The sequence below is a fragment of the Colobus angolensis genome, unplaced genomic scaffold (assembly GCF_000951035.1).
Source record: "Colobus angolensis palliatus isolate OR3802 unplaced genomic scaffold, Cang.pa_1.0 Scaffold374, whole genome shotgun sequence".
NCBI lineage: Eukaryota > Metazoa > Chordata > Mammalia > Primates > Cercopithecidae > Colobus > Colobus angolensis.
The window spans coordinates 2,564,163-2,576,364 of NW_012117088.1; the positions used below are offsets into that span (position 1 = coordinate 2,564,163).

The following is a 12,202-nucleotide window of genomic DNA, read 5'->3' on the forward strand; positions in this document are numbered from 1 at the left end:
TTAAAGTAAATATTTTAAAATAAATATTTAAGGCATGTTAATAGCCTTTCCCTTTTATTGTCAACCACAATTCTTTCAAATCTCATGGATATGAAGTTATTTTTGTGAGAGGACTAAAAGTCTTACAGGACCAATTCCAGACATTCTTCATTAAGCTTCGATTGATTTAGAATATCAAGCCCTAAGTCATCAGAAATTTCAAGGTAAATTGTAAATGTGTAAGGCTGGTTTTTAGAGTTTCTCTTTAATATTTCTGTCCTCAGATATTGTGAAAGGTTTAAACTTAGTTCTCAAATATAGAGATATAATGGTGTGTTATATTACTAGCAAATGGCATTTTTAAATTTTCCACTGTTGAATACAAATTTTGTTTGTATAATTTTCAACTTATTACTGGCTCTTTTAGAAAACCTCTACCTCTGCTTCTACCTCTACCTCTACCTCTATCTCTACAAACCAAATCAGCAGCAACAAAAAAAGAAAACACATAGTAAAAGTAATTTATAATTAATTTGGGAATAGCTAATTCTTGGATGGTCTATACTTAAGAATTGATGGGTTCAGATTCATTAGAATTGTTACAACCAATTAAATGCCATCATGCATAGAAAGAAGTATTTTAGAAATGTACATAAAGTCATTTGAACTTTAAAGAAGTTCCATTAGATAAAACAGACACAAAAATTGGTCTCTAATTGAGAAAATTTAAGTCAGTTATAACTAGTCTTTAGGAAATCTATCTGAATTTGGATTTATATATTCTACTCTCTGAAAATTGGTTTGGGATAAATTTTGATGCTTTTATAAGTTATATAGAAGGGGCTAACCTCTTAGTAGTTATGTATTCCTGTTGCTCAAATACCTGATTTCACTCAGGTAATCTTTAATATAAAGGAAAGATGGTTTCCTAAATAGTATGAAGAATACTTATTGTGTTTTATTTATTTGTTCATGTGATATTTATTGACCATCCATGATGTTTCACATTGATGCAGTGCTGAAAGTACACAGTTGAAATAGACATTCGGCATGCCCTCACAATGCTAGTAGTTGAGTAGATTCTGTAAGCAGGTATATGCATTTATGTTTAGCATTTGGCACTGTTAATCTTTGTCTTTCCTTTTATGGCATACTATCTTGTGAAAATCTCATCCACATACATAGTTTCCATGACCTCCTTTGTACTAAAGTCTGTGCAAAATAATCCCATGGATAACTCCTTAGTGGGCCTTTCTGGCTAGATACGCTTTAAATGCACTCATGTATCCATACCATAGATGTAGATATCTTATTTTAATCTCTGAGTAAGGCATGTAGCTGTAGCTCTCAACTTCCCCATTTATCCTCTTCCTCACTCTTTCTCTTATACTTTCTCTTTCTCTTAAAATACTTGTTGAGTACTATATCCCAGGAACTTTTCTGGACACAGGCTAGAGTAGTGAACAAGAAAGATAGAGCTTCTGCACTGTTGGAGCTTATAGCTTGGCGAGGAAGCAATACATTAAACAGTTCCATATATAATTACAGTTATTGACTATACAATGAAACGTAAGTATACAATGAACTGAGAGTGTGTATTAGGGAAACTCATCTAGTGTGGGGAGTTAGTCTTAAGTGACACTTATGCTGAGACCTCGAAGATAAGTAGTAGTTAGCAGGAGAAGATGTGGTAGAGAATTTCAGGAAGAAGGAAAACCTTTGTGAAAGTTGTATAAAGCTTAACAGGTTCAGACAACTGAAAGAATATCCTTCTTGCTGGAGTATGATGAATCAGGTGGAAAAGAATGCAAAATGAGGCAGGATAGATGGGTGGAGGTCAGTTACTGGAAGAGGATCTTTTAAACGATGTTGGTGCTTTTGGACTTTATCTTCAGAGAATTGAGAAGATACTGATTTTTAAGCTGGGGAATTATCCACTCAGGTTTGTGTCTTTAAAAGTTCAGTTAGGTTCCTATGTGAAGAATGGATTGAAGGGTATGGATGTGCAGAAATGAGTTAAGCTTTTGCAGTGGTTCAGGTAAGAGGTGGTGGTAACCTAGCTTATTAGCATTGCAGCAGTAAAGATGGTGTGGACAGATTCAAGAACTGTTGATGAGATAAAATTGACCAGATTTTGTGATTATTTTGATTTCAAGAGTGAAACTGAAGGAAATGTCAAGGATAACATTTTCATCTGCCTGTTACTCTTATCTATTTGTTGACATTTTGGTATTTTGAAGTTAAATATCTTCAAAATCAAACCCATTACTTTTTTTCCAGCAGACTAACTCTTCCTTCTGACTTCTCGATTTTTATGAATGACATTGTCTACCTCCAGGTGACCTAGGCTTAAAACTTTTCTATTTTGTCACTGCTCTCACTAAATTGGTTACCAGATCTTAAGGACTTGACCTCTTCAGCATCTGGAACAACCTCCTCCCCTTTGCTCTCCCCTCATTCCCTCTTTTTTCCCTCCCCCTCCTCCTTTACCCCTTTTTTCTTTATTACAGCAGTAGCATCCTCTTGTTAAATCACTAAACTGTGCTTTCCATTCAAGTCTCTGAGCTCCTTGAGGACAAGAACTGTCTTTTTCATTTTGTGTTTTTACTACCTAGTATCTCAGCATGGTGAACATAAAACATATTAAGTGAAATGAAAATAAAATGTTTTCCTTGCTTCTTGTTTCTTGCACCATAATTCTTATTCTTTATCACATATTTTTTTCTGTTTCTCAGAGTTATTCAGAGGCTTCCTTTTGCTTAAAGAATAATTTGGTCTTAGGGCTATGAGATAATGAATGTATCCAGACTGGTTGCTGGATACATAAAGTATGTGAGTTGGGAATTTTCCTGTAGCAGTTTAGCAAAAAGTGGCTTTTAAGTCCCTTTGCACTGTAACCCTCACTACCAAAAAGAGCACATTTTTTTCTTGGAAACATTACTGATATTTGTAAACATCCCCACTATGGATAAAGTATAAAATACTTCATTTAATGCCTTTTTAATGTTTTAAGTTTATATATGTTTTTGCAGAATTCAAATTTTTATTATCATTTAATATATATTGCTTAGCCATCCCATGTTATCTTCTCAATAGCTACTTTATATGTTAGTATCTTATATGTGTATGTAAAGTATATTGTTTCACATAAAGAAAGTTTGCAAGAAAAAGATCCAAATGTCTATTTTGGAAATACGCATTTTTGATAGCTTTGTATGCCCTAATATGAACATTCATATGTTTTTTCCCATTTTTCTTTTAATTTTTAGGAATAAGAAAATATTAAATAAGAAGAAATTGAAAAGAAAACAGAAGAGCAAGTCAAAAGTGAAGACAAGAAGCAAGGTAAAGCTGTTGGTAATTTATAAGGAATAGTAGTACTGTTTCATATGGTGATTTGAATAAAAATGCCAAGATCTAAAAATATAAGTATAATTAACAAACCATTTTGTTTGTATGTGCTGAAGTAATTTTGTAAAAGCCCTTTATGATTTGGTTCCTCTTTTAGTTTCATCTTTTGGGTGTTTCTTTTCTTTCTTGCCCTTTTTTTTTTTTTTTTTTGAAACAAGGTCTTATTCTGTCACCCAGGCTGCCGTAGTTTCCTGGGCTCAAGTGATCCTTCCGTCTCAGCCTCCTAAGTAGCTGGGACTACAAATAAATGTCACCACACCTAGCTAATTGTTAAATTTTTTGTAGAGACAGGGTCTCACGGTATTGGCCAGGCTTGTCTCGAACTCATGGGCTCAAGCAATTCTCTCACCTCAGCCTCTCAAAGTACTGGGATTGCTGGCATGAGCCACTGTGCCCAGCCTATTTTTGGGGGGTTTCTTGACCAGTAGCCTGGAAGTTAATATCTGGATGTTGAAAATTATTTATTATTTATTCTTATTATCTTTGATCAGTCCTTTGGGGGAATATATCCACTTCTCTTTTTTCAATCTGACTAGAAACTTAAGTAGAATTAACTTGTAAACCGGGACTTGGGTTTGGGTTTTTCATATGCCTTTCTTGACAGAAATTAGGGAAACTTGGTGTGTCCATATTGTTCTGAGCCTCTTTTGACTGTTGGTAGCTGTACAAAAGAAAAGGCAATATGGAATATTTGAATTAGGTGAGAGCTTAGAAACCAAGAATCTATTTTCACATAATGCAGAGATCTCTATAAAATCCATCTTTTTTATACTAAACATTTTCAGTGACCAGAGCAACACCTAGACAGAAGGAAGAGGAGAGTCATAACTGTGATTCCTGAACAGCTTCACTTGGAGTTAAAGAAACAATAGATTTGCTGGGTCTGTGTATCAACTGTAGAGGCAATTGTTTCCTACACTTTTAAGTTAGTGTTCTTGCTGTTGTAACTGAGAGAAATCTACTTCAAAGTAGCAAACCTAAAATAAAATGAAAGGTTGGGGGATGGCATTTATTTGGTGGCTCTATCTTGAGACACAGCTGGATCCAGGGATGAAATAATATCATCGGCCAGCCACAGTGTCTCATGCCTGTAATCCCAGCACTTTGGGAAGCCGAGGCTGGCAGATCATGAGGTCGGGACCATCCTGGCCAACATGGTGAAACCCTGTCTCTACGAAAAATACAAAAATTTGATGGGTGTAGTGGCACGTGCCTGTAGTCCCATCTACCCAGGAGGCCGAGGCAGGAGAATCGCTTGAAACTGGGAGGAGGAGGTTGCAGTGAGCTGAGATCACACCACTGCACTCCAGCCTGGTGATAGAGTAAGACTCCGTCTCAAAATAAATAAATAAAATCATCAAACCCGTATTTTCAGCTCTTGCTTCTGCCTTCCTCTGTGTGTGGACTTATTACCTGTGACTGGGACTGAGGCTGCCAGCAGCTCCAACTCCATTTGCTCTGAGCAAGAGGCAATCTGTTCTACTAGTCATAGCAGAAAGTCTTGGGTAGGATTTTCGGTTTACCTGCATCATTTGCTTTGACTACGGAGACATGGGATACTTTGGTTAGACTGAGTTATATTTTTAACCCGGAGATGGGCAGGGTTGAGCACCCTGGTGAATAGGCCACATGGAATGAGGGAGGAATAGTTACCCTAAGGAAAGTGTTGCCGGGCGGCAGAAAAATAATGTCTGTTCACTGTATCCCTTCTCATTACTTCTGCTTCTGGGATAGAGGAGGGAAGTGGAACGCATTCTCAATATACAGAAAACCTCTACCAATACAGTCATTCAGATTTCCAACTTCTGTCCCTTTTCAGCTTTTTGGTGCTATGTGCAAATCAGAGTATGGGAATTTTGAGTATCTTTTAAGTTTTTTTAAGGTTTCATTTGGTGATTTCCTGAGGTGGTGGCATATGATATCCAGGAAGAGATGAGGAGAAGTTAAGGTCTTTTGTCCCTTTCGATTCGGCCTCCAACTAGCTTTGTGCCCTTAGCAATTCAGTTTTTTTCCTTTTGCCCTCAGTATTTATATATCTTCTTTTTAAGAGTAGTTTGAGATAACAATGATATAAATAAGTTCATTAATTTATTCCTCAAACATTAATTGCATGCTGAGTATGTGCAGGCATTATACTGGATGTTTGGGATACAAAGATGAGTAAGAGGGATTTTTTGCTCGTGGAAAGAATATAAAGTAGTAAAATGGTGTTGTTAGTCTCCTTGACCTGTATTACTTTTTCCAGATTATTTTTCATCTATTCTCTTTTTGAGAGTTATTTTCAAAATGCCATTTAGCTGGCATTTTATCTACTTTATGTATTATATATACATAGCCGTTATATCTACTTTATATCCTTTATGGCTATCAACCCCTCTATTTCTCGTCATCCCATCCATCAGTCATCTCCTTTATTTAATTTCCATCTTACCCAGATTAGATACCACAGTCTTTCTTTTTAGGAAAACTCTTACTTAATCTGTAACAAATTACACAAACTTGGTGGTTTAAAATAACACTAGTTATCTTACAGTTGGAAATCTGAAGTCCGAAGTGGATCTCACTGAGCTAAAATCAAGGTGTCAGCAAGGCCGTATTCCTTCTGGAGGCTCTAGGAGGGAATCTGTTTTTTTGCCTTTCCAGTTTCTATAATAGAGGCTGCTCAAATGTCTTGGGTTGTGGCCCTCTTCCATCTTCAAAGCCAGTGGTGGTTGGTTGAGTTTTCTCATGCAGCATCACTGATAGTTTTCTGTTGTTTTATCTCCTCCTCTCACTGTCCAGCCTTCCTCTTTCACTTGTAAGGACCCTTGTGATTACATTGGCCCATCCAGATAATCTGTGCATTTCAGAATGCTTAGTTTAATCACATATACAGCATCCCTTTTGCCGTGTAAGGTAACATTCACGTGGGTTTTGGGGAATTAAGGTGTAAATGTTTTTGGAGGCTATTATTTACCTACCATATCTCACTTGTATATTTTTGCATTAATCTGACAAAACTCAATCTTGTATGAATCCAGTTATTTTGTCCCTCCCTTAAGGTGAGTTTCATGTGCTGCCAAAGAGAGTTATACAAGAGTTAATTGATAACAATACACATTCATGATCATCAATCTCAAGTATACCATAGCCAGATTATCTTATTATTTTTTCTGGTCAAATAGTTCTCTTTTCTTCTGTGATTATTTCAGACCTTTGCCATGCTCCTCAAACCTCTGATAAATTCTACCCTCCAGCATATGACTTCACTTTCTTACAGGAGAAATCAAATTCATTAGTCAGAAAACTTCCTCAACTTCCTGATCCCAAATGTGTCTGTCTTAGATCAGGCTTCTCAGTAGCTGAGCCTGACATAGAGATTTGAAGTTTGCAGTTCAGTGAGTTTTGGAAATTAACATTCATGCATAGAAGCACTACTGCAGTCAAAGTTCAGAACACTTCCATCATCTCCAGGGGTTTTCTTTTTATTTTTTGAGACGGAGTCTCACTCTGTTGCCCAGACTGGAGTGCAGTGGTGTGTGATCTTAGCTCACTGCAGCTTCTACCTCCTGGGTTCAAGCAGTTTCCCCGCCTCAGCCTCCTGAGTAGCTGGGATTATAGGCACCAGCCACCAGGTCCAGCTAATTTTTGTATTTTTAATAGAGACAAGATTTCACCATGTTGGCCAGGCTGGTCTCAAACTCCTGACCTCAGGTGATCCACCCGCGTTGGCCTCCCAAAGTGCTGGGGTTACAGACGTGAGCCACCGCGCCTGACCGGTTTTCTTATCCTCTTCTGATTCTGTCCCTCCCTATAACCCTGGCTCTAGACAACCACAGATATATTTTCTGTCACTGTAGATTAGTTTTCGTTTTCTAGAACTTCGTATAAATGTGATCATATTGTCTGTACTCTTTTTTTTTTTTACATCTGGTGTCTTTCCCTCAGCATAATTTGTGTTTATGTTGTTGTATATCAGTAGTTCATTCCATTTTTTGCTGATTTTATATATATATATAATATATATAAAATATATATATATATGCACATGTGTGTGTGTGTTCATTTTTCTTGGGTGCATACTAGGTAGTGGAATGGTTAAGTGGTTTTTCCTTTGATTTGCCGGAAGTACTCATAAATCTCATAAGCAGTTTATACTCATGGCTAAGATTTATTACAACAAAGGATGCAGAGCAAGCGGCAGGAAAAGGTATGTGTTTGTGATGTATAGGGAGTTATGGCATAGGCTTCCTAGTTCTTTGTTGACTGAGCACACAGACATGTTTTCTCTCTGGCAGTGAACTGCAGAGAAATGTGTGTATTGTTTTTGCTCAGGTGAATTTTAGAATTCAAGACTTTTTGTGGGTTTGGTCACATAGACGTATCTTGTTAGTCAGACACAATAAGTGGAACTCAGGTACACATCGTAAAGCTTGATGTTTGTACATGCAGAGCAGTCTGACAGGCCAGGAGGCATGGTCCATTGCTCCATGTGTTCATAACAAAATCATTAATCACTACCACAAAGAAAATTCTAAGCATCCACATTCCCGAAGGTTGGTCAAGGGTCAATCATGGTTTCCTTGGGGAAATACAAGGAGTAAGCCATCATGCCTGTGGTGTTAACTTTTTCCTCAGCATTGGCACGATAAATGTACGTTTAGCTTTTTAAGAAACCAGAAAACTCTTTTCCAAAGTGGTTGTTCCAATCTGTAGTCCCACCAGTAGTATATGACCAATCTAGTTGCCTCACATCTTTGCAAACACGTGGTATTAGCTTTTTAAATTTTAGTCAGTCTACTGAGTAGGGGTTTCCCATTGTAATTTTAGCTTGCTTTTCTCTAATGACTAATAATGTGAAATCTTTTCATGTACCTTTTGCCATTCTTATTTTTTTGATGTGAGATGTCTGTTCAGATCTTGCCTCCTTATTTTTGTAATTGTCTTCTTATTACTGAATTGCCAGAGTTTCTCATATATTCTAAATACAAGTCTTTTGTCAGATGTCTGCATTCCAAATACATTTCTCCTGTTCTGTGGCTTGCGTTTGGGGGAAGAATTGCCATTTTAGTGATGTTGAATTTTCCAATCCATGAACATGGTATATATCTCCATTTATTTAAGTCTTTAAATTTCACTCAGCAACACTTTTTTGTTTTCAGTGTGTAGGGCTTACACATATTTTATTACTTTTATTTACAATTATTTTATATTTTTGATGTTATTGTAAATGCAATTATTTTTGAAAATTTATTTTGCTTTGAGATGATTTCAGTATGAATGCAGTGTGTATGTGTTCGTGTGCACCTAAGTCTGTGTAATTTTATCACATGTGTAGGTCCATGTGACTCTTACCACAGTCTGGATGTACAGCAGTTCCATCACAAGGATTCTCTGTGATATCCTTTATAACCTTTATAGTGTCTTCCTTCCTCACCCTCTCCTTAGCTTCTGGCAACCACTGATCTGTTCAGCATTTATAATTTTACCATTTTAAGAATCTTATCCAGTGGAATTGTGTCGTATGTAGTCATTTAACGATTGGCGCTTTTCCCCCCACTTGGCAAAATGTCTTTGAGATTCACACACATTGTTGTATATTGTTTGTTCCTTGCTGAGTAAGCATTTCATGGGATGTACCATAGTCTGTTTAACCATTTACCCATTAAAGGATATATCGGTTGTTTCTAGCTTTTGACTATTTTAAAAGAAAGCTGTTACGAACATTCATGTACTGGTTTTTGTGTGAACATAAGTTTTTATTTCTCTGGTGTAAATGTCCAAGAGCATAATTGCTGGATTATATGGTAAGCACATACTTAGTTTTGTAGGAAATTGCTGTACTTTCTTCCAGGGTGGCTATACCGTTTTACATGACCATCAACAATGTATAAGTTTCTCCTCATCCCCACCCGCATTTGGTGTTGTCACTATTTCTTTTAGCCATTCTGATAGGTGTGTACTGTATCTCATTTTAATTTGCATTTCCTGGTAGCTAATGATGTTGAAATTCTTTTCATGTACTTATTTGCCCTTTGTATATCTTCTATATTGATGTGTTTATTCCTGTCTTTTGCCCATTTTCTAATTAGATTCCTTATTTGTTTTTACTGTTGACTTTTGAGAATTCTTTATGTATTCTGAATACTCATCCTTTGTTGGATATATGGTTTGCAGATATTTTCTCCCAGACTGTGACTTCAATGCTTTTATTTTTGAAATTACATTTTTTCAATTGTTCATTCCTAGTATGTGGATATACTACTCTTTTTATATAGTAATCTTATATCCTGATTTTGTTAAATCTGCATACTATTTCTGGTAGCTTTTTTGCAGATTCCTTAAGATTCTCTATATTTTTTTTTTTTTTTACAAGTAAAAACATTTCTTTTTTAGAAAATACTTCTTCTTCCCTTTTTCCCTTGGCTGGATAGGATATTTTCCTTGTACTAGATAGGATATCCAGTACAATGTTGATCAGTTGCTGAGAGTAGACCTATTTGCCTGGATCACAGTCTTAGAGGGAACGCATTCAGTCTGTTACCACTTTAGCTGTGGTTATTTTGTAGGTACCCTTTATCAAGTTGAGAAAATTTCCTTCTATTCCTAACTTATACATTTTTTTTTTTCTGCTATGAATCAATACTGGATTTTTTGTCAAATGATTTTTCTGTGTTTATTTGCAGTATAACATATTTTTTCTCTGTTATGACAGTGATTGCTTTTCCAGTGTTGCACCAACATTGTCCCTGGATTAAAACTCAGTTGGTCATAATATGTTACTTTTTTATATATTGTTGGATTTGAATAGCTAATATTTGTAATAGCTCTGGATATTTGGATAAGAGATATTTGTAATATCTCTTATGCATATACTCATAAGTTATATGCCATGCCAGTTTAACTTTGATATATTTCTTATTTAACAAGAGTATTTTGTTTGTTTTTTTCCAATTCTTTATGGAAGAAGAGTCAAATTTTTGGGACCAAGTTTTTTTGGTACTTGTGGTATCATTTTGTTTGTCTTAGATACTTCCTAGACATACTTTAATTATTGGAACTTGAATTTCTAAAATATCTTAAAACAACTTTTTATATTTATAATGTAAATGTTGATCTTGAAATTGTAGTTGCTGTCTGATGAATAAAATATTGGGCATAAAAGAGAAACTGTTTAGTCTTAACAAATTACCAAGCACATGATTTTTAGCTTTTATCAATACTGATAGATGAGAGAGAGCTTAGGGAAGCATCTACAGTTTACTTGGCATTACTGTTATTTGAATGAGGATGAAATCAGTTGATAAAAATTAAGTTTTTTGGGGGCATACCCTCATTTCTGTGTAAACTTCTGTATCTACTTGTAAAAGTATTCAAAATGCAATCTAATATTTGTAGTAGGTCACTGAGACTCTACAGTATATCTGGTGTCTCTTAGGAAGGCATCAAATGAACTTCTTTGATCCAGAGCTCTAGCAGTTAAGCTTTGTTGAGTCTATTCCTGTCGTGACGATAAGAGAATATTTCTAAGTTTTTTGCCCATCCCTTTCAAGCGCTTGTCAGATTGGTTGGTTATTGCTGCATTACTCAAAAAATAGTGAGGTATAGAAAAGGGGACTGGAACTTGGGTCCATAGACTCAGACTATGTCTGCTGTGTCACATAAGGTGTCTTCTGCAAGTCAGTTAGCCTGTCTAATCTTTACTTTTATTTAAAATGGGACTTGATGATAGAAAAGAGTGTGAAATGGAAGTACTCTGTTTTGTATTTCAGTGTGAAAACTTGGAGAATACAGTAATCATACCAGATATCAAACTACATAGCAATCCTTCTGCTTTCAATATTTACTGTAATGTACGCCATTGCGTTCTGGAATGGCAGAAAAAGGAAATATCGTTGGCAGCTGCATCTAAGAACTCTGTGCAGAGTGGAGAATCAGATAGTGATGAAGAAGAGGAATCCAAAGAGCCCCCTATCAAGCTTCCAAAGGTAAGCCACTGAGTTCTATTAGTATTTAGATGTATAACCTGCAGGTGTTCTGGCTATAATGCATATATATGCATTGTTAAAATACCTTGCTTTATGTAAGATTGCATGCTAAAAACAACATGGCTTATGGGCAAAAATAGATTTGGAGCAGAAAAGGAAAACTCTGTGCAACTTTATATCTAAGGTGCTTACAAAGTCAATAATTGATAATTCACTGGAAAGCGCAGGAAGGGAGGTGAGTGGATTGGAGTCTGTTACAGGGGCAATTAAAAAATGTACAAAAGCAGTAGGCTGGAAATGCTGATATAGAGGCATGGAGCCATGGCAGATGGAAGTAGAGCTCTGAGCCAGTGGGCTGAGAGTAAGATGGACACAAGAAAAAGCCAAGAGCCCTGGAAAGCTGGGAGGTACTCCTTGCCTGGGATGCAGGTATGCAGTTTTATTTCTCTTGAAATAGAACTACAAAGCCTCTCAGCTGTGTAGTAGCTAGGCTGAGAGCGTTTTCCTTTCTGCCTAAGCTTATAATTGTATTCTTGATATTGTGGCTTCCCTTGATTAGGAAAAAAAAAAAATCCCATGTGAACCAACTTAACTTCTGCATTATTCTGATATTACTCCCTTATTTACCAGGAGCATATAAGCTAGTTGGTATTTCTACAATAGAAACATGTATTGTAGGCTGGGCGCAGTGGCTCACACCTGTAATCCCAGCACTTTGGGAGGCCGAGGTGGGTGGGTCACCTGAGATCAGGAGTTTGAGAACAGCATGGCCAACATGGTGAAACCCCGTCTCTACTAAAAATACAAAAATTAGCCTGGTGTTGTGGCGGGTGCCTGTAATCCCA

At 36.4% G+C, this 12,202-nt stretch overlaps 1 protein-coding gene across 1 annotated transcript in view; it reads left to right on the plus strand.

The window, feature by feature from the left end:
• Nucleotides 1-12,202, plus strand: part of MYCBP2 (MYC binding protein 2, E3 ubiquitin protein ligase) — a 282,186-nt gene that overhangs the window by 26,728 nt on the left and 243,256 nt on the right. Inside the window, exons 2-3 of the mRNA XM_011953854.1 lie at nt 3,249-3,324; nt 11,142-11,357. Coding sequence (XP_011809244.1) covers nt 3,249-3,324; nt 11,142-11,357 — 292 coding nt within the window. The remainder of the gene's footprint in view (nt 1-3,248; nt 3,325-11,141; nt 11,358-12,202) is intronic.